Here is a 25,819-nt window from a genome sequence, read left to right on the forward strand (position 1 = left end):
CCTGTCAGCCTTCCATCTGTGCACAAACTTATCTTGTGCCCTCATTGGTCATGTGCGCGTTCGTGTGTGTTGGAGGAGGGGCTCTATACAAGGGACAAACTTTTGTCATCAAGAAATTGGATAAGTTCTGCATAAGCCTCTTCATTTTTCCTTTCATGGTCCGCCTCTTCATCTTCCTCAATTATGTCCGTAGGACTCCTTAAAATTGTATTCTTCAGTCCCTGTAAGCGAAGATGGCCTAAGAATTTCGTCTCCCGCAGTTCATAGTTCTTTTCATCCCCGTCAAACACTAACCGAGACCAGCGGCTACTGGAACCTGCGCCCAACCTGCTCATGGCGTTAGCTTAGCTTGCTAATCCACCACACGTGCTACGTTGCGACTTTCCATCGGTGGACAAACGCCGGAAATACTTATTTGGGTGTCTCTGGGCCCATAACCTGTTAGCAGAGTAAGCATAACTTCATTGCTGTTTAGCATCCAAATAAGCGGAGGAATAACGAAACATCAGAGACAGCGGCATTTCATTCAACGGGCACTCCCATTGGAGGCGTGGCTTTATTTATACCCATCATTGACCTTTAACCTGTTACGCTAGTGGCTTCCAGTCATGCACAACAAATAACACAAATTGGTAACACATTTACCTGAATGTAAACACTTGACATGACTAGAAACACTGAAGAATACATTCAGCAAAACATGTCATTTCTCTTGTACATATAAAGACAGTACTGCATTTAAAACAAATTAAAGAACATCACTCAAAGACAAAGTTTGCTCAACCTTTTTGATTTAGTCTCAAACAGCCTGTAAAATAACACGTACACACCCAGTCTGTATTGGGCGTGGTTTGCTGCATGGAGTTCATACAAAAGGAATTGTTTCAAACAGTCTCTTAACTTTCTATCTTTACCTCACTGTAAACCAGCACATCTGCTCTCTACAATCCAATAATGGGAGGGTTTATTACCAAAGACGGTAGGTCAGGATCAACATGTTTTTATATCCTTTATCTATCGGTGACACAGGTGTATTTTTGAATATTTGTGCATTGTTTTTCATCAGTAATGTGATGATCAAGGACATATTTGTAAACTATTATTGGTCTTTAGTGTGCTTACTTTGATTTCCCTTCTTATTTGGTCAAGATGTTTCATCAGTTCATAATTATATTAATATTGAGCTTTAATTTATGTGTGTGATTTTGCAAGACACATGGCCTTAAAATGCGGTTAGTATCATCGTTTGTCTTTGTAGATTTTCTTGACTGTAACATCTCAGTTCAGACCAGAATGTAACATTTACATTTGGGTTTCCAATATTCAGTACAGTATGCCATATATATTTGGTATAATGGTTTCAGTTCTAAATATATCAAATGAGAACAAATTGCAGGAAAATTCAGTATTTAATTAATTTCATGATCTTGGTTTTTGTATTTTAATGTTCCCTGTTTTATTTTGAAAAGTGTTCCCTACCTGTGTTGACTGTTTTTACTTTCTGCCTTTGTGTTTTCCTGCCTGTTTGATTGTCTGAATATGTTCACCTGCTACTCTTGAGTTTTTGCCTGCCCTCCCCAGTTGTGTCTTTGATTAGTGTTAAGGAATAATTCTTCTAGATATCTAACCTTTTACTCTGACATGTGTTATCCCCTCTAAGGAAAGGCCTTGGTGCCATATGTGTTGTTGTCACCAGTGTGAGACCGGTCAACTTGACTGGCACGTAGGGTAATTGTTGTGAGAACACTGAGGCACTTCTTTATCGGTGTTTGTGGGCTCTCGGATGTGAAATCCTTGAGGCCATGAGCGTTGGACGCAGATGATTCAGTGTTTAGTCTACTCCTTCAGAGATGTTGATTTCTCTCTGTGAACCTGTTAAAAGGTCTAGCATAGAGAGAGGTTCTTCAGAATTGACGTGGCAACTCTACCGTGTGGTCAGAACCTCTGACTCTTTGATTTGTGATGTGAATCCTCCGGCCGAATACTCTGAATAAACCCATCAGTGTTTGACATCAAAGCTCCAACTCTCACCGTGTCTCCTTCCTGAGTCGGTGACTCCATGCATTACTACACAGAAGTTTCCTCCACAAATTGGCGTTGTCGGCAGGATACCAACATATCTTCAGAGACTGGTAAGTGTGATTTCAAATCTACATTTGGACATTGCCTTACCAGAATCTGTGATTGACGGTATCCTAAAATTATCTGTGAAGCTAAGCAGCTGCGTTTCGTTTTGGTTAATGAACATTTGGGGCTATTAACCCCAGGGGATCATCCAGGGACTCTGTCCTGGCTGGTTCCCTCTGTGTGTGATGCTCGGACGTATGTGCCGTGCAGGCATACACGGAGATGTTTAAAAAAAAACCTTAATGAGGGCAGCAGTAAAGTGGAACTTCTGTGTGAAATCAAAATAGAGATTTGTAATGAACAAATCGCCGAGATTCCGGGGGTTTCAGCGGCCAACACTAGCAGTTAACTAAAGCAGCCATAGATATTACCCCCAGCGCCTCTAAAAAAAACACGGCTCCAGCTGCTGCGGCTCCGGGGAATGTGTGTCAAATACCTCCCCGTATCTGCATGAGCTGGTGAAGTGAACTCAGAGGGAGAAAATCACAGCTTTTGTCTATAACTTTAACTCACACCACCGCCGTCTCTATTAAAAAAAAAGAGACTGTTTAAAAGCGATCTCGTGGCTTGTGGCCATTTACGATGTGCTGGCAGGTGCGAGGTGCGTGCATTACCTGATGCGACAGGCACCCTACATTGCTGAGGAGCTGATGTCGGTCCGGGGTGCATACATAAAATTATAGGCTAATTGATCATGGGTGGGCAGTGGTATGCAAGTGTAGAGCAAAACTGTGTTTCATCGTTGGGATGAGCTTGATGGGAGGTGTGTAGGCTGGTCGAGTAGGACTACAGTTAACTGTGTGGTTTCGGATAGAAAGGGTAGAGGAAAAAAGTCTATGTGCCCCAGATCGGGGGGGGCATAGCACCACTAAAGCAGGGATAGTGGAGTCGCAAGAGGATAAGCTAGTTATTGCTCTTGGACGGTCTTCAGGCACCGATCTAAGGACTTGTATACAAGGGTGGAGGTACGAGTCAAGGTACCCCACTGGATTCCCATTGGGAGAGATCAAATAGTCCCTACCCCCTCTGAAACCTCTTTAATCCGGACTAAATTGAGCTGGATGAACTTTTGCTGTCACGCTGGTGTTTATTATGAGTTCATCATGTTTGTTTGTCTGATTGTTTGTATCAGGGGTCTATATTGGTTTGTCTAACCGCCGTCTTGTGCATGTTTTGTAACAACTAATAATGAATCAGTCCATAGCCAGGGTAAAATAAACTAAGCTTTAGTTAACTCACCAAAAGTAAATGACTTGAGAAAGATAAATAATATATAGTGTTTTGCAAAATTCTGGTAGTATAGATGTGCTGCAAAATGAAAATAAATAGCAAAAGAGTGTTTTATGTCCTGCATCTGAGTGTGCAGAGAAAACGTAAACAAGAAGCACACTGTTCAGGGTGTGCGCTGCATCTGAGTGTGCAGAGGAAACGTAAACAAGAAGCACACTGTTCAGGGTGTGCGCTGTAGGTGTAAGAAGAAGAGAAGATTATATTACTTTAAGAATACATTCTTAAATTGTATTGCTGGTATGTTAAGATATGTTTGTGACCTTTTATAAACCCTATGCCCCGTCCTGCACCCTGAGACCCTAAGAGGCATCACTGCTGGTCGTAAAAACCCTGCCTGAGGAGGTCAGGGTTGCAAAATCTGTCTGCTGTTTTAGGTCAATATTGTATTATTTGTTTCATTTATTCTTAAATCTATGTATTGTATGGTAATAATGAAAAAAAACGTAATGTATTGAACACATTCCGAAACAAAGCTGATAAGACAGAACTTGACTCAGACATAATACAAATTATTGTTGAAACCTTTTGCGCTGTTGCTGCAAAATGGAAACTTTGTTGATTATCTATTCCAACTGGCCACTGGATTCAGATAATTAATATAAGTTGAAGTTTAATTACAGTTTTAAATATAGTTTAACATTCTTTATTAAACTGCTTCAAATTATTTCTCGTATCAACCAATTGGTCTCCATAGACATTACTAAAATTCTAATAGTTGTTAAACTACTGACAAGTTTTCTGAAACCGAGTTTATGAACAAAAGAGTAAAGGTCGCTGGTTAAGCCAGGATCAATATATTTGTTGACGTTTTCATTACAGTGTGCATAATAAATGTGTTAAATGAATTGAGCAATTATTTAAAAAGTATAATGTTGCAATCTCTTTACAATAAGTAATTACAGTTAACAAAGAAGTGGAGGTTGTTTTCCAAGGGCCTCTCCTTCACAGCCCTACACTTTAAATCATGAGACTTTCAAATCATAACAGACAGAGATCGGTATCACTTTGTGTTGCAAGCCAAATCCATGTAAAGGTTCTACTTGAGCCCAATTTAAATACCATAAAGAAAGTATTGAACCCAGCTCAAGCTAAATGTCAAATGTATTTAATTAATGTACAAGTGTTTTGATTTATTTCAAATGTTCTAATCTCAGCTTCTTTCGAGTTCAGTATAAGCAACAAATTGTTTCTCATAACATTCTCACTGCTGTCCCAAATGTTTTAACCTTGGGCAGACAAGCTGTTCACACACCCACACACACCCACACACACACACACCCACACACACTTTGGATAAGTAGTCACCTTATCCACATTGTAAATTGTTGCCTTCTTTAAAGTTATTAGTAATTTAAGATTAATTATTAAATTAAATGTGGTACATAAGATAAAATAAATAAAATAACTTTGACTTGATCATTTTGTTCACAACATTAGACCTGTCCTCTAATCTCTACTAGAATAAGATAAGTGTGCATGTTTGGATGTTTTAACACTCCTGTAATGTACCTAATCTTGATATCTTTTTCATTACAGAGCTGGGAAAATGGTGTATTGATTAGATTCTGATCCGTGCACGTCCAATTTTGACTGACTTTAGTTCTAATGTTAATGTTAATTTGACTTCAACCCATAAGTAATTATTTAAATTAACTCTAAATGTCACATGATGATGGATTAGTGTTCCACATTTCTTCCATTAATTTGTTTTACAATTAGGCCAAAGGTAAAGAGAGACATTGATGACCTTGTGTCCCTTTTGTTAGTACGTGGTTCCATTTTGTCTATGGCCTTGGACGGCTTCACTAAAAGTCACCCAGTTCTGCCCTGCTGCAGTCCGGCTGAGTGCAGTCACAGAGATGCTATGGCTGCTCTACATGACATTAATGGTCTGGTCTGAATGGACACCATTTCCTGCTCCCAGAGAGAATGACACTCCTCAAACTGAACATTACAGCCGTTGATACTGTCTCACATGGGTCTGCTCCCCCCCACTGAGCCATGAACTGAAAGCATGACATCTGCTATGAACACTTGGAAGCCTCCCTGTCACACCAGCACCAACCCTTGGGTCAGTCAGATGAGACTAACGGCTTCACTTAGGGCATTTGGTTCAGATACATGACTCTCGTTACCGCAGAGTGGGTTGTTTTTAAGGCTATTCATACTGCTATGCAGAGGATGCCTGTAAGTTGGCGAGCTGGTAAAAGCCCCTACTATTGTTCAAATAGGCCTAATGTCAGGGGTCTCTTAATGTCTAGTTCTACATGTATTCACATTATATAGACAATGTTTCCACCTGGTAAAACTAAAGGCTGCACAAAACTCAGGCTACAATACAACCATTCTGTTCTGCTCTAACGATTCAATGTATAGATTCTACATCAAAACAATTAGCTTTTATTGTTTCCAATGATAACGTCACCTTAAGTGGAGGAATGCAAACCTGTTTTCAAATGTAAGGTTTTGATTTTGTTTGACATTTCTCAGTAATGACACCCTGAGACACCCAGTATCATTCATGCTATGCCTTCAGTAATAACTCAGATGTTAAAGGGATGAAACTTTTCCTCCCAAATCAGATATGCTTTGTTTTTCAACAAATGTATCAATTTCCTGCATAATATATGTTTATCACAATGGCTTTTTGTAAGCTGCACACAGGTGATACTGAGTCTTCTCGATTAATAGATTATAAACTATACCATGCTTAAATAGACTCCTAAGTTATTATTTCATATGTACCATATGTAAGAAAAGGAGGGAAGAGTCAATTATATTGAGTAATTGATTTTATATTGGGTAATTTATTTCTCAAACCTATGTTTTATGGAAGAGACTAAATATTTCTGATAAACTAATATTTTATCAAAAGGTAAATGGTGAATTAATATACATTTAGAATCATTGAGAAGGGGTTATATCCACAGGGACAAGCTCACCTTTAACTTACAATAACATGTCTCTGCTATGGACTGATGAGCATATGATTCTTGCATGTTCAATGACTAACACAAACCTTCAAAATGATAATGTGCATGTGTCAGGAAGGCTCCCAAATAATTCTGAGGGGCCTATCCTATTTTTGTAATTAAATGATAATGTGCTAATCCATTACTTTGAGTTGTCTTCACTCAGAAAAAACATCCCTATCAAGTGTTAACCCAATAACTAGGACACACTCTCCGGGTGCAGAGAGCACCCCCAGCCACGTGCAAGGAAGCACAAGGTCGTTCGAGATGGGATGCTTCTCTTCACCTTTCTGCTGAGAGGGGGTTCTTCTCTTCATCTTTCTGCTCGGTGGGCTCTAGCAGACAACCCTGCAGGACGAGTGAGGGCTTCAGAGGCTTCTATAATACAAGGTTCCATGTTTCTTGGAGGAGTTTGATGTCTTCCTAACCTCTCCCATCACGGGGGGGACACCTGGATGCATCAGGAATACGCAGTTGTACTCAAGCAGATAGCAGAAGGAATACCGGCAGATGAGCCTCCGTCTCACTGGGGGATTAACTACAGTGCTCACTGAATGAGCCACACAAAAGCAGAGCAATTGGGGGGTTGAAATATGGCGCTCTGATGAAGAAGAGTTTGAGCCAATCAGCACCTCAGTGCTAATCTACAGTATCAGGATGCCTTTACACACCAGACACTCGGTGTCATAAAGGGAGGAGGAGAACGAGTCAGGAAGACTGACGGACATGTTCTTCCAGCTCTTGTACAAAGATGAACTTTGAATTGAATGACCAGATGTTTAAAGATGTACAATTAATGATTGTTTTTTATATTTCCAATGACCAGACATGTGTTAAATAGTGGTGATAAATATATTTAGTCAGATCAGATTACATTTTCACACTAAACAAAATTAATAAATAAATATTCTCAGATTATAAGGTATTGAATAATAAGGTATTTCTAATATTATAACAGATAATGTTAATATCCTTAATCATCCAGCAATCAGGCTTAACAACACTACTCTGTAATGTATTACCCATGCACAGACAGACCTACAATGATGTTTCAAGTACTGGATTCATTTCAGTTTTGGCCCAAAACAAATATTTATAATAATTCATATAACAATTATGCAGCATATTTGATCCTCAAATTAGAGAATTATAATTTAAAGAAATTGATATTCTATATTCAACATTAGATAAACACAGAAGAACCCTTTCCAAGTACCATAAGTAGATTTTCAGGTAAGTATGGCTAATAAGGATAAGTGATAGACTTAATTTGGTACAGATCAGTTGTAGCATTTACAAATGTATGAATTAAAGTTTTAAGAATGTTTAATCTTTCCTTTCCAGGTTTTTACAAAAGTCTTTGAATATTTGCCTAACTTTTCCTTTTCAGATTTTGAACAATGTATTTGATTAAAATGAATGTATTGATTTTACTAAGACTAAGTGCCTCACTCTTGACTAAAGCGTAATGAAGTAAACGTAAAGTAATCCTAAAATTGAGGACACTGCAACTTTGCCGATTACAGATTGATCAAATCACCACTGTGAATTTTATGCCTTAGCTGGATCTCTTATGATCCTAAGTTTTAAATGCTTTTGACTAGTGATTGCCTTAAAGCAAATCTTTAAGCTGTTTCTGGTTTTGATTTTATAGTTTGCTATTATGTATCTGTGTTTTTATGTGTGTTCATTATTGTATTTATTGACAAAAGATGCTCCAAACACTGATGAGAGATAATTTTTCCTATTATGATTGCCTGTATCAATCATTGTGATTGAATGTTTCAATGTTACTCTACTTTGTGATGTAATTGAATGTAAGGTGAGACCACACTCAAATCTGAAGACGCCTATTGATTTAAGTATTGACCAGAATTATTAGACTAATGTTTTAAGGTTATCAAAAATGATAAAAAGAGAGGAACTGTTAAGGAATAATTCTTCTAGATATCTAACCTTTTACTCTGACATGTGTTATCTCCTTTAAGGAAAGGCCTTGGTGCCATATGTGTTGTTGTCACCAGTGTGTGACCGGTCAACTTGACTGGCACGTAGGGTAATTGTTGTGAGAACACTGAAGCATTTCTTTATCGGTGTTTGTGGGCTCTCGGATGTGAAATCCTTGAGGCCATGAGCGTTGGACGCAGATGATTCAGTGTTTAGTCTACTCCTTCAGAGATGTTGATTTCTCTCTGTGAACCTGTTAAAAGGTCTAGCATAGAGAGAGGTTCTTCAGAATTGACGTGGCAACTCTACCGTGTAGTCAGAACCTCTGACTCTTTGATTTGTGATGTGAATCCTCCGGCCGAATACTCTGAATAAACCCATCAGTGTTTGACATCAAAGCTCCAACTCTCACCGTGTCTCCTTCCTGAGTCGGTGACTCCATGCATTACTACACAGAAGTTTCCTCCACAATTAGTGCTGTATATATAAATATATATATATATATATTTATATGCCTGTCTTCCCTTCTGCTCTCTTTCGATTCATTGTTTATATTCCCGTCTGGTTCCTGTTGGGTTGTGTTAATCTTCCCCTCTCTGGCCTGTACTCGTTCAGTTTTAATTTGTTCTGTTTGACCTTGCCGGGTCTCCCTGTTTTGGTGTTAAACTTTACTTGTTATCAGATTTTCTTAAATAAAAACTTGCTTTTTGTGTATATATACCTGCCTTCCTCTTTTTACGGCATTTGCTCCACAACGGTTTCAATTGAAGGCTGTCTGCCCGAGTTCCTATGCCCCTTTCCAGCTACTCTCCTATATGTCATGGTCCTTCCCCCCCTCCAACCACCCTGCTGAATCCTTTTTACTGTATTTTCAGGGACGTCTGGGATCCGACTGTGTGTCTGTCATGATCATGTTTTTGTGTTTCACGTGTCTTGTTTTATTTTGAAAAGTGTTCAGAGTGTTCCTGGGACTTTGTCTGCTTGGGATTGCGATCGTCTTTCAAACAGGAGGTCGTGGGTTCGAGCCCAGCACGAGCTGTCAACATGTCGACGTTTCCTCGGGTAAGATACTGAACCATGAGTTGCTCCCGATTGCCAACAGTGTGTGAGTGTAAGCTTCCCTAGAGCAAGTGGTGCTGCTCTGCATGAATGAGGTGTGATTGGGTGAATGACTCGCAGTGTGTAAAGAGCTTTGAGGGGTCCAGAAGACTGACAGGCAGTCCTTGTGGTTTATTTGTATAACCATAAAAGGTTCTATTTGGAACCTCAAAGGTAAACAATTGTGTTTGTAACAAATGTATGAAGACATCAATAAATAGTTTTTTTCTGTTTTTCAGTCTGTTCGTCTCAACCTTCTACAAACTGCCACAACACATACTCGGGCGATGCATACTACCACAATGATAAGGTCGTCCGGATTGTGATGGTTGGGAAAACTGGAGCTGGGAAGAGCGCCACGGGAAACACCATTCTGGGAAAAGAGTACTTTAAATCAAAGTTTTCTTTTAAATCTCTGACCGTACACTGTGCTAAGGCCTTTGGGGAAGTGGATGGACAAAAGGTTGCTGTCATTGACACTCCAGGTCTGTTTGACACCAGTACTGATGAAAACAAGACCAGAAACGATGTTAGCCAGAGCATTGCTTATGCTTCTCCTGGACCCCATGTCTTCCTGGTCGTCATCAGACTGGGCAGATTCACAGATGAAGAAAGGCAGTCAGTGAAGAAGATTCAGGAAATCTTTGGAGAGGAAGCAGACAGATACAGCATGGTTCTCTTTACCCACGGTGATCTGCTCGAAAACCAAACTATCGAAGAGTTATTGAAGGAAAGTGAAGAGCTGCAGGAACTTGTGAACAGATGTAACGGGCAGTACCACGTCTTCAATAATAAGGTGGAGGATCGTTCTCAGGTCAGAGAGCTGCTCGACAAGATCAGAAACATAACAGAGAAGAACGGAGGAAGCCATTACACCAATGAAATGTTCCAGAAGGCAGAGAGGGCCATAGAAGAGGCAAAACGACGGATCCTTGAAGAGAGAGAAGAGGAAATGCGCAAAGAGAAGGAGGAAATGGAGAAGAAAATATCGGAAAAGTATGAGCAACAAATGAAGGAAGTGAAAGATGACAAAGAGAGGATGAAAAAGCTACTTGAAACTCGTGAAAGAGAAATGGAGGAGGAGATGAGGAGATTAAGAGAAGAGCAGGAAAGTAGGGCCAGACAGGAAGCTGAGGACACCCCTTTCATAATTAGGATTATAAATGGCGTAATTGAATTCTTTACAGGTTGAGATGACAGCCGGTTTGCGTGAGACAGTCAGGATTGATGCTGGACGGCAGCAGATTTAGCAAACCTTTGGCTGTCTGACTCCTTTTTAATTCCATAACGATGGCAGCCATAGACACTCGCCATGAAACAGGAAGTTGTTGTAACTTCATTGTACAGTCTCCAAACTACCAATGTTGAGTGCTTGATAAGTCATAGCACCACCTAAAGGCAGCAGGTAGTCAGTCCCATGTGACAAACATCATGAAAATAACAATGTGTGGTCTACAATTGATGTTTAGTGACAATCTGTTTGTTAATAGTGTTTCTCCAGCACCACATAGTGGACATATAAAGTGGTGCAAGGTGTGCAATATCTCTAACTTCCAGCAAATCACACTCCATGCAACATATGTGATATTAATACTTTTTTGTTTACCATAGAACATAAAGTCCATATATGGCATCTTTCTGGAATCTGGGTTTTGTGGTTTAATGGGTCATTTATCTCAGTGATGAAAGAAACGTGTGGAGTGCATACATGTTTTTCAGGTAATCAATGTGACTGCACCACAGACAATGATAATTATGTAGAGATTGTGAATAATGTGTTGCTCAGTGATCATGAAATAAAGCTGATAATAAATGAGTAATGCTTTACTGACATCATTCGAGGTATATGTGTAAAAAAACAATTAATCCTAGAGAATACAATACTTTATTTATAGAGCACTTTAAACCTCCAGAACAAAGTGCTGTACAGTCAAATAAACAAAACAAAACATACACAAAATAACACAGCACAGCTCACACACACCATAAAACAAGTACATGTAAAAACAATAGACAATTTAAAAGCAATAAAAGCAAGATGTTAATACGCTAAGGCACATGTGTCAAACTCAAGGCCCGGGGGCCAAATCAGGCCCGTGGTAGATTTAATTTCGGCCCGCAGGATAATTTCTAATGACTATTAGATCTGGCCCGCCGGTATATTGCACGCACACCTTCACTCCATCCTGAGGGTCTCCTCAGCTCAGAGCCTGACCCCAAACATTGATGAACTTGCACCCAAGATGAGATGCCAAGTATCTGGCTTGAACTAGCATCACAGAGCAGCACACTGAGTTTACATGGATGTTTCCTTCTGCACTTTCTTTCTTGAGACAACAGGGTATGTTTGTTTTTTTCTTTGAGGGAAATCGTTTTTTTGAAGCTGTTGTTGGCCTGTGGAGAAATGTAATCATAAGAAATGACTCTGCAGATAGAGCCATAAGGAATTAATGCAACTGATTATTTAATGTTTAACGTTGTTTTTATAGGCAATCATTTAAGCTTTGTTAGTTCCAGGTTTAATATGTGCAATAAGTTCATTTCAATACGTTTTGCAATAAACATTGAACCAGTCCGGCCCTCGACTAGTAGGCCTACCCATTATTTTATTTTGGCCCACTATTTGAGTTTGACACCGCTGGGTTAGATTGTTAACCCTTGGTTGTTCAGCCTGATGACTACAGAAAAAAGACTATCCTTTGTCAATATATATCAATCGAGTATCAAAAGAATACACAGTATGAAATGTAAATACTGAATTAAAACTCTCTACAATCGACCAATGTACTACCAAAACATGGTTACTATAACAAGTGTGCAAATGTATTTAGTTTCCTATCCATGTGAAACATTGTTAAGTGAGGGGGGGTATCTCACATCCTTTAGGGGGGTCCGGGGCATGACATATTTAAGATTTTGAAGTTAAATGCATCAAACTGGTCCTCTCTGATGGTAAAATTGAGATCTATGGATACATCTCTCAGCATCGATGGTTCTGGTCCACACTCCAATACAGTAGGTGGCGGTAAATCAAGAAGAGGAGAAGTTCACCCTGTGAATAGAGCCTCACGTGTTTCCTTCATTTCTCCATGCGTATTGTGCTGTAGAAAGCAAGACAGGAGCTAATTTATCCAAACAAGAGATTAAAACACTTTCTTCAGAGGAGACAGTTCACTAAACAGGTGAGTAGACATGTTTTAAACTGTCGGTTGGTGTGAGTATTTTGAATGTCGCAGATTCTAACGGTTTTTAACGGATGTTTACTTAGCCTAAAGTGTTGGTTGCTAGTCGATGTTAGCTTAGCTTGTCTAAAAATCACCAATACAATTTAATAGTTCGTGTTTTTATTATTTGTACGTGTGTTTAGTTGTAGTTGGTGGCGTTAGGGATCTATTTCAGTTCATTTTATTACGTAATTTAGTGCTTTTATCAGAGCGCTAGCTGTTGTTTAGCTAGGTAGGCTAACCGACAACTGACCAGACTTCATCTTAAAGGAGTTACACACAGGCAGTATGAGACAAATAAAGAACATTAAAGCATAGAAACAAGTTACAGGAGAGACACTAAATACCAGTGGTGTAAAGTAACTAAGTGTATTTACTCAAGTTCTGTACTCGAGCACAATTTCGAGGTACATTTTTTACTACGACTTAGGTAAATCATGTACTTTTCCTCCATTAGATGTATTTAATACCTTTAGTTACTTTACAGATGTGGATGAATGATGTGAAATCTAATCAAGTGTTAAATCATACTTTAGTTCCACCTGGAGTAAATTCACAAGCTACCCTGCAGTATACAAAGTCATTCAAACTAGCTGCACCTTTACCAGCTTTGAGAACACTTTAATGATCAATCATTATAAAACATATCATATATATTATTCTGAAATGGACCAATCTGCACAATGACTACTTTTACTGTCGCTACTTTCACTATATTTTGATGATAATACTTTTATACTTTTACTTGAGTAAAATGTAGAAAAGTATTATCATGTTAATCACATAGCTATCATATGCCTAAAACAGTCCTGATGCTCTTCTAGGTAATCAGACATCCTGTCATGTACACAGCTACAGTTGGGATACCTTTGTTATCATGTGCACTCTCATATTACTATTTACTATGACATTCAGTATTTTCCCAACAGTAAACAATCTTATTTCAACATCCCCCTTGTTTCCCTCAGGTTGCCATGTCCTCCTACACGTGCATCAGCTGCAGAGTGGCGTTCACAGATGGCGAGGTGCAGCGGGCGCATTATAAAACCGACTGGCACCGCTACAACCTGAAGCGTAAAGTCGCCGACATGCCGCCGGTCACCGCGGAAAACTTCCAGGAGCGAGTCCTGTCTCAGCGAGTGGCCGCGGAGAAACAGCTGAGCGATACGGCGGCCACTGAGGGCTGTGCCGTCTGCAGCAAGAAGTTCTCCAGCATCAACGCCTACCAGAACCACCTGCAGGTCCAAAACCACCTCATCCATCTGTTTGCAACTTATGAACATATTATATAGTATCAGGTCTAAAACCACCTCATCCATCTGTTTGCAACTCACACACATATTATATAGTTTCAGGTCTAAAACCACCTCATCCATCTGTTTGCAACTCACACACATATTATATAGTTTCAGGTCTAAAACCACCTCATCCATCTGTTTGCAACTCACACACATATTATATAGTATCAGGTCTAAAACCACCTCATCCATCTGTTTGCAACTTATGAACATATTATATAGTATCAGGTCTAAAACCACCTCATCCATCTGTTTGCAACTCACACACATATTATATAGTATCAGGTCTAAAACCACCTCATCCATCTGTTTGCAACTCACACGCATATTATATAGTATCAGGTCTAAAACCACCTCATTCATCTGTTTGCAACTCACACGCATATTATAAGTCTTCAATTTGAGTTGGTGAAACCGGCAGGAACCTTGAACACATCAATCTTATTACAAATACAAATTAATTTAGTTTTACTTGCACAATTGTATTATGTTGCTCTGTTGGAGGAGCCTGTGACGTCAGATGTTCATATACATATCCACACTGTAGCTAAAGTGCAAATGACAATAAAAGCCTTGAAACTTAAAATCTTGAATCTGCAGTCCCACAAACACCTGCAGGCGGAGAAGCAGGCGCTGCTCGCCGCCCAGAAGAAGGTGGACAAGATGAACGAGAAGGGACTCGGCGAGGAGAAGGAGGATCGAGACGCAAGAAACGAGGCGCTGCAGCAGGTGCTGAAGGAGCAGCAACGACCCGGTCCAGCGGCTCAGGCAGAGAAGAAGCCGAGGACAGCGGAGCAGCTGGAGTGTCCTCCGAGGATGATGTGGCTTGAGGAGCAAGCCAAGAGGAGGGAGAAGGACACTGGAGCGACAGCAGCTGTGGAAGGTAAGGAACTGAGACGAGTGAGGGTTTCAGAATTCTAACTTTTTGATTTATGAAGAAAGCAAGCAGTTAGCCAAGAAGCTATTTTTCATCTGTCGTCCCTGGACAGATTTTGTAATTCAACCTAAAGACACATTTCATTTTAAACAAGTAAATACAATCAAATAGAAACATGCAACAAACATGACTGGAATACTTAAGGGTCACCTACTATGCAAAATCTACTTCTTCATGTCTCTTCTACATCAACATGTGTCCCCTCTTCTTCATGTCTCTTCTACATCAACATGTGTCCCCTCTTCTTCATGTCTCTTCTACATCAACATGTGTCCCCTCTTCCTCATGTCTCTTCATCAACATGTGTCCCCTCTTCTTCATGTCTCTTCTTCATCAACATGTGTCCCCTCTTCTTCATGTCTCTTCTTCATCACCATGTGTCCCCTCTTCTTCATGTCTCTTCTTCATCACCATGTGTCCCCTCTTCTTCATGTCTCTTCTTCATCAACATGTGTCCCCTCTTCTTCATGTCTCTTCTTCATCACCATGTGTCCCCTCTTCTTCATGTCTCTTCTTCATCACCATGTGTCCCCTCTTCTTCATGTCTCTTCTTCATCAACATGTGTCCCCTCTTCTTCATGTCTCTTCTGCATCAACATGTGTCCCCTCTTCTTCATGTCTCTTCTTCATCAACATGTGTCCCCTCTTCTTCATGTCTCTTCTTCATCAACATGTGTCCCCTCTTCTTCATGTCTCTTCTTCATCACCATGTGTCCCCTCTTCTTCATGTCTCTTCTTCATCACCATGTGTCCCCTCTTCTTCATGTCTCTTCTTCATCAACATGTGTCCCCTCTTCTTCATGTCTCTTCTTCATCACCATGTGTCCCCTCTTCTTCATGTCTCTTCTTCATCACCATGTGTCCCCTCTTCTTCATGTCTCTTCTTCATCAACATGTGTCCCCTCTTCTTCATGTCTCTTCTACATCAACATGTGTCCCCTCTTCTTCATGTCTCTTCTTCATCAACATGTGTCCCCTCTTCTTCATGTCTCTTCTACATCAACATGTGTCCCCTCTTCTTCATGTCTCTTCTTCATCAACATGTGTCCCCTCTTCTTCATGTCTCTTCTTCATCAACATGTGTCCCCTCTGTGGAAAGAGACTCTGAAAGTTTCAGGAACAAAGATTCTCTCTCTTTTTGATCCATTTCTATAAAAACCTGTCTGAAAATGAGCTGATCAGATTTTGGCCCCTTTATGATGTCATAACGATGTTTTGTCTTGTGTAACCATTAGCCAATCAGCAACCAAGGAACCCCCCCCCCCCCACCTTATCACCTGAATCTCCTCCTAGAGCACCATTGAGTTCTTTGTAACCAAATGTCTCTCAGAGGGGCGTGGGGAGGGGCTCCTTATTTTCATCTAAAGTAACAGACAGAGAATCAGCACTTTGGAAACAGGGCTAAAAGAAATAAAGCTTCTGACTCCAATATTTTCCCTTAACAATCTTCCAGAAGAGTGGGAAGACGTTGAGGGGGAGGATGATGATATGGAGGAAGAGGAGGAGGAGGATGAGGAGGAGGAAGAGGAGGAGACGATGGACCAGGAGGAAGGGGCTGCTGCTGCCGTCTCCGCCCCACGTCCAGCTGCTCTGCCGGGATCCATCCCCGTCACAGACTGCCTGTTCTGCTCACACCACTCCAAGTCTCTGATGAAGAACGTGGCCCACATGACGCGAGTCCACAGCTTCTTCATCCCCGACCTCGAGTTCCTCGTCGACCTCAAGGGCCTCATGCGGTACCTCGGTGAGTTGTGGAGGTGAATGAACTCCAGGTGGAAGCGGCACAATGGTTCAAACAAACTGATTTACGGTTCAATCATTTGACTGGTTTTTACAATTCAAAGCTTTTTCTTAATTTTTAATACAGTTTTTAAGATTTAATCACATCCTTATTAGTGTTTTAACCTCAGCTTGATTATTTTTTTGAATCTAGTCTTAGTCCTGCGTCAAATGGCCTTTTTAGATGTTAAAAAAAAATACACATATATATATATATATATATATATATATATATATATATATATATTTTGTACTGAATTTAATTTTTTTTATTGCATTTATTTCTAGTCCTGTGAGAAATGCCTTTTTTTTTTATTATTATTAATTGAACCTCTACCAATTTCCTTGTCCTCGTTCAAATGTCCTTGTAACTTTTATATTATCATATAGTTTTAGTTGACTTAAAGTCTGGGCATGTTAGTCTTATCTCAGTTAAACAAAACTATCTTTTCAGTTTATTCAAAGTGATTTACAGTTCATTCCTTTGACTGGTTTTACAATTTCCCTTTATTTATTCAAAGCTTTTTCTTAACTTGTAATACAGTTTTTAAGACTTAAAGGTGGGGTAGGTCATTTTGGAGAAACCGGCTCGAGATCGCTAGAATTTGAAAATACACAGCCGGAAAAAATCTGCCACTTCCTTACAGAGCCCCTCCTCCAACACACACGAACGCGCACATGACCAATGAGGGCACGAGATAAGTTTGTGCACAGATGGAAGGCTGACAGGCAGGTAGGCCATCCAGTTATTTTAGCCGGGCCGGCTCAAATGATTGGTCGTGCTTTTTATAGTACTACAGCTTCCACAGATGATATTTCTTTATGGATTTATTGTCAAAGCACTTAAAGTGGACCTATCATGCTATATTTGAAACATATATTGTAGGGCCATACCTATATAAAACATGTCTGTGAAGTTTTTTTTTCAAAATACCAAACAGATCATGCATTTTAGCCATGCCTCATTTCGCTCTATTTGCTGTATTCCAGCACTGTTTTTGAAAGGGCTGATTCTGTGGCAAATGAGCTGCAGCTGACCACGCCGCCCTGCAAAGGAGGGGGGCGAGGCACGAGCGTCATGTTACCATGCTGTTACCATGCCACGGCAAACTCTCATTCCCCTGATAGGTGGAGCGTGGCCCATGTCATTTCTATAAATGTAGTTCTTGTCCTTGTTCAAATGTCCTTGTTACTTTTATATTATCATATTAAAGGTAGGGTAGGTAAGTTTGAGAAACCGGCTTGAGATACACTTTTTGTTATATTCCATGGAATGCTCTTAACATCCTGATAGCAATGAATATCTGAAGTGCTTTGACAAAAAATCCATAAAAAAATATCATCTGTGGAAGCCGTAGTTCTGTGAAAATCAAATCAGGTTTTATTTATAAAGCACATTTATAAGCGATTTTTGGTCGAGCCAAAGTGCTGTACATGTAATAAAAACACATTACTACAAACACAGTAAACGACAATAAATTACGACAGATATATATAAAAAACAAAATAAAAATAAAACACACGGAAAAGTCAGGAGTCGTGCTCCGCTCTAACTAGAAGGCCAGAGAGAAGAAGTGTGTTTTTAGTTTAGATTTAAAAACCCCTAGGGTCTGGGCCGACCTCACATGGAGGGGCAGAGTGTTCCAGAGCCTAGGGCCAGCTGCTGCGAAGGCTCGGTGCCCTCTGGTTTTGAGCCTGGTCTTGGGCACTACCAGCAGCAGCTGGTCAGCAGACCTTAAAGCTCTGGCTGGGGTGTAGCGCTGGAGGAGTTCAGCTATATAGGCCGGAGCCAGCCCATTTAGTGCTTTAAAAACAAATAAAAGGAGTTTAAAATCAATTCTGAACCGAACTGGAAGCCAGTGCAGTGAGGCCAGAATAGGGGTGATGTGGTCACGCTTTTTGTGACCAGTCAGCAAACGTGCAGCAGCGTTTTGGACTAGCTGTAAGCGTTTAATTGAGGCCTGGTCCATACCCACATACAGAGCGTTGCAATAGTCCAGTCTCGAGGTTACAAAGGCGTTAATAACCCTTTCTAAGTCATTAAAAGATAAATACGACTTGGTTTTGGCCAATAGTCTTATTTTAAAAAAGCAGGATTTTACTACGGTGCTGATCTGCTTGTCGAATTTAAAAGTGCTAGTGAAGGTCACTCCAAGGTTCATGACCGAGGGGAGGATGTTTTTTTTGATAGAGCCCAGAATATCAACCGGAGAGGCTGGAGGTTGCGGTCCAAAAAAGATGACCTCAGTCTTGCTCTCGTTGAGGTTGAGAAAGTTTTTGCTTAGCCAGGATTTTATCTCTGCTAAGCAGTCCATCAGCTGCTGTAGTGAGTGTGTGACATTTGCTTTGAGAGGCAGATAGATCTGTACATCGTCGGCGTAGCAGTGGAAGGGAATGTTATGTTTTGTGAGAATTGAACCTAGGGGCAGTATGTACAGTAGAAAAAGGATGGGGCCCAGAATCGAGCCTTGGGGAACCCCACAGGTAAGAGGGGCTTTGGCAGAGGAGAAGGCACCTAGCTGCACTGAGAAGCTACGGTCTGTCAGGTAGGACCTGAACCATGCAAGGGCAGAGCCTGTGATGCCAGCGGACTGTTCAAGCCGTGACAACAGGATGCTATGGTCCACAGTGTCAAAGGCAGCTGTCAGGTCTAACAGCACCAAGACAGCTGGGCTACCTGAGTCGGCGGCTAGGAGCAGATCATTAAAAACTCTTAAAAGGGCTGTTTCAGTACTGTGCATGGGTTTGAAGCCAGACTGAAACTTTTCATGGATTCCATGCATGGTTAAAAAAGACTGCAGCTGGGCGTAGACTACTCGCTCCAGGGCTTTTGATAAAAAAGGTAGCTGGGAGATGGGCCTAAAATTTGCGAGAATGGAGGGGTCGAGATTTTTCTTTTTAAGGAGTGGCTGCACCACGGCATGTTTGAAGGCAGCTGGGACACATCCTGAGGTAAGAGAGGTGTTTAAAAGTAATAAAATACTTGCACCAACTGAATCAAAAACATCTCTGAGAGGGAATGCTGTCTGAGGTGCAGTTTGTCGGCCGCAGGTGCTTGACTACATCCGAGAGAGAAGAGAGGGATACAGGCTCAAAGTGGTCGAGGACAGCAGGGCACAGAAAAGGAGCAGGATCTGGGGTAGCACTAGTGTGGGCTAGCCTAAGAGCAGATACCTTTTCAATAAAAAATGTAAGAAACTTATCAGAGAGTAGTCGATGGGACAATAGAAGAAACATCACAGGGATTAATGATAGAGTTGAGGACATTAAAAAGAACCTGAGGTTTATGGCTGTTTTTGGAGATTAACAGAGAAATGTGCTCTGTTTTGGCTGCTTTGACTGCCGTCTGGTAGTCAGAAAGGCAAGCACGAAGGATTTCTAGGGAGACATGGAGTTTATCCTTTTTCCATTTTCTCTCTGCACGCCTGCAAGCGCGTCTGAGAGCACGAGTACAGTCATTGAGCCACGGCTCTGAGAGAACTTTGGTGCGTCTAAGCGTAAAAGGAGCAACAGAATCCAGTATTAGGGTACATGTCGAGTCAAACATGGAGATAAGCTCATCAGCATTAAAAGCACAGTTCACATCTAATTTACAGATCGGAGAAGCATTAAAAACATCAGAGAACTGTGAGGCAGTCAAGGGGTTAATCGAACGCAGACGACGCGCAAGGGCACGTGATTCGACTCCTGCGGAAGGGATGTAGGTTGTAAACAGAACCGGTAAATGGTCTGAGATACGCGTTGCTGCACATATTTCATCCACAGATACAGACAGTCCAAACGATAATACTAAGTCCAAAGTGTGTCCTTTTTCGTGTGTTGGGCCAGCCACGGACTGAACGAGACCAAAGGAATCAAGGAGATTTAAAAAGTCCCTAACCAGAGGTTTGGACTCGCAACACACATGGACATTGAAGTCTCCGGAAATCAAAACACGATCATATTTCACCATGATCCCGGACAGAAAGTCAGAAAAGTCATTTATGAAATCCTTATTGCACTTTGGCGGACGATACACGACTGCGCAGAGTATAGGCGAGGCCGGGTTCAGTTAAAAAAGCTGCAACTCAAAGCTGGCATAGCTAGTTACAGGGTGAAGCAATCGGCATTGGAGGCTAGCTCTAAACACTGATGCTATGCCCCCACCATGGCCGGTGGCACGGGGGGAGCTGAAGAATGTACAGTCAGGAGGAAGAAGTTCAGAGAACGGTGTATACTCGCCTTGGACCCAGGTCTCCGTCAGGAACATAAAATCCAGTTCACGAGAGGTGAAGAAGTCGTTTAGCAGGAACGTTTTGTTTGCTATCGACCTAGCATTTAGCAAAGCCATGCAGAGTTTTCGCTCCGGGCTTGCCGAAGATGTAGTGCGTCTCAGCTGACGAAGATGTCCGTGTTGAACGCCGCGCGGGCCGGGAGCAGTCAGTCGGGCAGGAGGAGCTGCCAGCGGGCACAGCAGAGTCCGCAGCTCCGGAAAAACGGGGCGAATCCACCGATCCCTCACATGGCGTGCAGCAGGAGGGCCGTGACATCCGAGGCGTGGATAATTCACAGAAGAAGCCGTCAGGTATGCCTTCAGATGGACCAGTGCACCACCACGCTTTCCCCGTCGTCTAAAGCGCTTTCGGCGAGGCAGGATGCAGGGCGACCGGCGCAGGTAAGTGGGGATATCCGACAGTAGAGGGGGGGGGGGACGATTTATGGTTGCCAGATGTCGGTTTGGGCAGCAATATCAACTCCAGTGAGGGTCTGAGGTGGAGGAGAGCTTGGCGATCATAAACGAGCAGAGCAGAGACATTCTGACAAACATAAAACAAAAACAGGATAGCTAAAAGTAGAGAGCTGAGCGAGCGGCGAGCCGACACAGGCGCCATCTTGAAAAAAGGTTGGAACACTGTGGAGCAAGGTGTGAGATCTGTGTTTTCTTTGTTTCCATGATACAGTCTGACCCTCTGGAATACCTACTTGTTAATCTTCACAGTCCCCTTTTTGATTTTGTTGTTTGATGTGATTTATAGTAATATCAGTTATTTCTGTGGTGAGTTTTACTTTTTAGAGAATAGCATTTATCTAAAGGTGAAAAATATGTTCAACTTATTTCAGAAACATGTCAGAACCAAAATGTATTAACAAAACTGTATGTAATTAAACTCAAGAATGTGTTGTAACTCATTTAGTGGCTTGCTCATGGGCACTTGTGCAGTACCCTGGAAGTGAACCGGCAACCCTTCTGTCCCAATGTCAAGGCACTACAGACTGAGCCACTGCCGCCCATTTCAGGTAAAGATTAGGCTTTGGAACGGGAATACATTATTCAACACAATGTCCCCTTGAGTAATGAAAACATGTTTGTGTTATGTCTCTGGAAACACACAAAGTTATATTTTATTGAAAGTCCATTTACTCAAATATTCAAAGATGATTTTGTAGTACTTGTTGCCCAAATCCAGGCTAAAAACAAAGGGAAGACTTTTAAGCGTATATACGTTTTTTTCTTCATTTAAGAAAAGAGGTCGAGCTACTTTTATTACATACAATCATACAGCAGGCCTCAAAAGCCTTGACTCACCAATGAAGGGCTCTCACATCATAGGATGTTCCAAAATTAGACTCAGGATAAGGTAAAATGTTGTGTTAGTGCACTGAAAATAAAATGTTATGAGATGGAGGATTTTTATTTGCACCTTAAGTATTATTTAATGATGCACCTACGTAGGGCAGTCTGCTGTATTGAGCAGAGGAGGAAAGGCTAAAAGCAGCTATCAAAAGAGAAATGGAGGAGGAGGAGGAGAGGAGGAGAATAAGAGCAGAGGAGGAAAGGAGGGCCAGGAGGAAAGACCTTCAAAAATGGACAACATTTGTACCGTTGTGGAAAATATTTTGGGTTGTTTTTTTGGATAAACAAACAGTTGCACGGGTTTTCATGATACAGTCTGACCCTCTGGAATACCTCCTTGTTAATCTTCACAATCACCTTTTTGATGTTGTTTGTTGTGATTTATAGTAATATAAGTGATTTCAGTGGATTGTTACAATTAAATACAGGGTGACAGATCGTCAACAACCAAGATGTTAAAATTCTAAACTATAGTAATGAACTGTAAACTAATTTGCTCTTTGATAGCTTTTACTTTTACAAGACAAAATAAAACTGTATACATCGTGAATTAATGCTTTTAAAATGTTATACGGATATATTTTCTTTGGCTTTCCACAATAACTGAAGGCGTAATGTCAATGTTGGCTTTTGTAAAATGAAAGGTTAAAATGTATGTATGCAATGAATTGTGATAATTCAATATGAAAAGGTTGGAACAGAAATGAATGTGTAAAGACAAACATCTAGTTATCAATAATGTCCCATAATAAAAGACTGAGTTCACATCGAGTGTATTATGTGCTTCTGTTGTTTAATAAAGGATCTAAAATATTTGTTTAGGGTCTATCTTAATAGGAATCACAGTATTAATCACAACTGGGTCTCAACTAATTTGGATCTGGGTCTCAAGGATTTTCCATTATTGACCTTTATATCCAGAAAATACCCCAAACTCATTAATGATCTCAATAATAGCTGAACGTTTTCCTTGGTTTGGACAACAGTCACCAATCACTACAGCTGGCAACTATGAACTTATGAATAGGGTACATTTACAATATTCTATACACTAAGCATCAGGTTCCATTAATGGGTCAATGTCTTCTCATTTTTTAATAAGTAAAAGTATAACATAAGGATGCCCTTTATCTCCTTCATCATTTGCATTAGTAATGGAGCCTTTGGTAGAAATGATCAGATCTAGCACAGAAGTCTTTTATTCGCTGGACACATGGGGGTGCTGTAACTCAAACATGATCTTTCTCCATTTCACAGCACCTGGCCTACATTAGGTCACACATTTCCACTCACATATGATATCTCAGACAGCATTGATGTTTTGGAAACATTCATATATTTGGCATTTGATAAACTGCTGCAGTTGATGTGAACAGTGGTGGACTCAATCATTTCTGTATTCAGAGCTACACCAATAGAAGGATTCAAATATACAACATTGTGTAGTACATTTATTTTGTTTGTATCCTTAATGCTTCACATTTCCCCCAACCCTCTAGAGGGCCCTGAACCCCCTTTTGGAAATATCCTTAATCTGGTAAATACATTGCCAAGCTGTTTGCATCAAAACATTCATCCAAAGAGATAAGTTTTCTTGGAACTATCCTATCTTTGGTTTTAAACATGGTGTGGGATTGATACAAAATATTTTCAAGTGTTTTGCATTTTTTGAAGGGATGATATTATTTCCTGTGGCAAAAACCTGACGGGCCAGATTCTGATTAAGTGGTGAGGAGATTCATCATCGGATCATTCATCAGATCAGTTTCTTTTCTAAGGAAGTGAAACACAAAAGGTGTTGCTACAGAAGTGTACGTTGGCACAGAAAGGAGTTCAGCTGGATCAGAAAACAATGTCCTGTTAGATCTGCTGAAGGAACCCTTTACTATTCTCTCTATTATACAAATGTCATTTAGATGTATTAACAATCCAATAACAAAAAGGGTGCAGTTGTTTCAGACCTCGAATAATGCCAAGAAAACTTGTTCATATTCTTTTCTTAACAACATAATTATTATGTTTGAACTTTTAAAGACATTTCAAAAGCATATATGGCTATGTTTAGGACAAACAATTAAAGACTGCTTTAATTTAACAAATTCTACAATATAAAAGTGGCAGATTTGCTTTATTAAACAGACCAGACCTAGGTTGAATACCAACACAATTAGGAACATGCTCACATCTTACTATGTTGGTCTGAAGAGCTGAAGCATTCATACACAATGGATACAAACTGTGTTGTCTCATTCTATATCCTGTGAGAAAATGATATACATTTAGCATTAAAAACTCAAGATACTAGCCTGAGGAAGATATGAATAATCAACAGATTTGAATGGAATCTCTAACATTTCCATGTAGAATAAAGACAAAAGAGTGATTATACAAATTACATTTATTGACATTTGAACCAGAAGATGAAGTCTCAAAGAATGTTTTAAATAAAAGGACATAAAACAAAAAGGTGGATAATAATAAAATATATTAAATGTATATGTAAAGACATTTGGTCAAATTAAATGACACTGAGCAAGTGATAACAGCAACGCCCAGCGTGGATGAAGCTGGTGCAGGTCTTTCTTCATGCCCCCCCTCCGTGCTGTCCCCTCAGAGGAGGTTGGACACGGGAGAAGACCTCTGGAGACCACGCTGTCTCAATGATCCACACTGTTAATATGAGAGGAAAATAAATGTTTTAGGAAAGGAAAAATATGAAGTTAACTATCAACAGGTCTCCATATAGAAACAAATTAATTAATTGCGCCATTAACTCAACTTTTATTTTAAAATGGAATTGGAAATGAATAGGAAGAGAGCTCAAATCTGATACTTAATACGAGTAGCCTATGTGTAGCATTTTGCAATGCATAGAAGAGAAGCCAAAGATCAACATTTGTATGACAAATAAAACTCAGCTCAGGGGCATCATGGACGGTAGGTTTTCCTACAAAGAGAAGAAGTAAACTCAGCCTCCATTGATTTTCATATCAAATTAGCGTGTTAATAAAATAAGCTATCATGGCTTATACTTGCATATCTAAACAGAATCATGAAAGCATGTTGGTAGAGTCGGGCATACAAGTCCGTTTGAGTGTGTCTGCCGGTGTCTGAAAGCTCACGCACTGGTAGCTAAGTAGCTAACTGTCCCTGCTGTTAGGCTACTTAGCTAGCATTGTTATGGATCTAAAGTTAGCAAAAGCTAACTTTCATTGCAAAGCTTTGCTTTACTTCTCACTTAACACAATAAAGAAACAGACCATATAGTACAGCACAAACAACAAGAATGATCAATGCTTACATATATGTTCAATTGTAGTATTATAATAATTGAAATGCTGGTTCTTGCTGGTTCTGGGGGTCTTCTGTCCGTGCTCAGCTACCGCAGCTGCACTGTACAATCGCCGGAGGACTGGGCTGTCACTCAAAAACTGAGTAGCCAATGGGGACGCACCCCAATAAAATAAGCTGCTGTTTATTTTATTGGGTTTATTGAGCAGTTGATAATGATTTGGTACACCAAACGATAACGT

The 25,819-nt window shown here is 40.4% G+C and overlaps 3 protein-coding genes across 6 annotated transcripts in view; all 3 read left to right on the top strand.

Moving 5' to 3' along the window:
* LOC117487435 (GTPase IMAP family member 9-like) overlaps positions 1-25,819 on the top strand; it is a 223,026-nt gene that overhangs the window by 105,692 nt on the left and 91,515 nt on the right. The window lies entirely within an intron of this gene.
* On the top strand, positions 909-11,251 carry LOC117487444 (GTPase IMAP family member 9-like). Of its 2 annotated transcripts, XM_034136065.1 has the most exons (3): positions 909-979; positions 9,288-9,398; positions 9,674-11,251. In XM_034136065.1, exons 1-3 carry the CDS (start codon positions 955-957, stop codon positions 10,624-10,626), a joined length of 1,089 nt encoding a protein of 362 aa, XP_033991956.1. In that variant the 5' UTR covers positions 909-954; the 3' UTR covers positions 10,627-11,251. The 2 variants fall into 2 exon arrangements, with proteins under 2 accessions (XP_033991956.1, XP_033991957.1); XM_034136066.1 differs by lacking the exon at positions 9,288-9,398 and having other exon boundaries at positions 911-979.
* Positions 12,506-16,697, top strand: LOC117487449 (zinc finger protein 622-like). 2 transcript variants are annotated; one of them, XM_034136073.1, is made up of 4 exons: positions 12,506-12,616; positions 13,627-13,899; positions 14,557-14,839; positions 16,347-16,697. In XM_034136073.1, the coding sequence occupies exons 2-4, from the start codon at positions 13,633-13,635 to the stop codon at positions 16,652-16,654; spliced, it is 858 nt and encodes a 285-aa protein (XP_033991964.1). In that variant the 5' UTR covers positions 12,506-12,616; positions 13,627-13,632; the 3' UTR covers positions 16,655-16,697. The 2 variants fall into 2 exon arrangements, with proteins under 2 accessions (XP_033991964.1, XP_033991965.1); XM_034136074.1 differs by having other exon boundaries at positions 16,350-16,697.

Source organism: Trematomus bernacchii, unplaced genomic scaffold, assembly GCF_902827165.1.
Source record: "Trematomus bernacchii unplaced genomic scaffold, fTreBer1.1, whole genome shotgun sequence".
Classification (NCBI taxonomy): domain Eukaryota; kingdom Metazoa; phylum Chordata; class Actinopteri; order Perciformes; family Nototheniidae; genus Trematomus; species Trematomus bernacchii.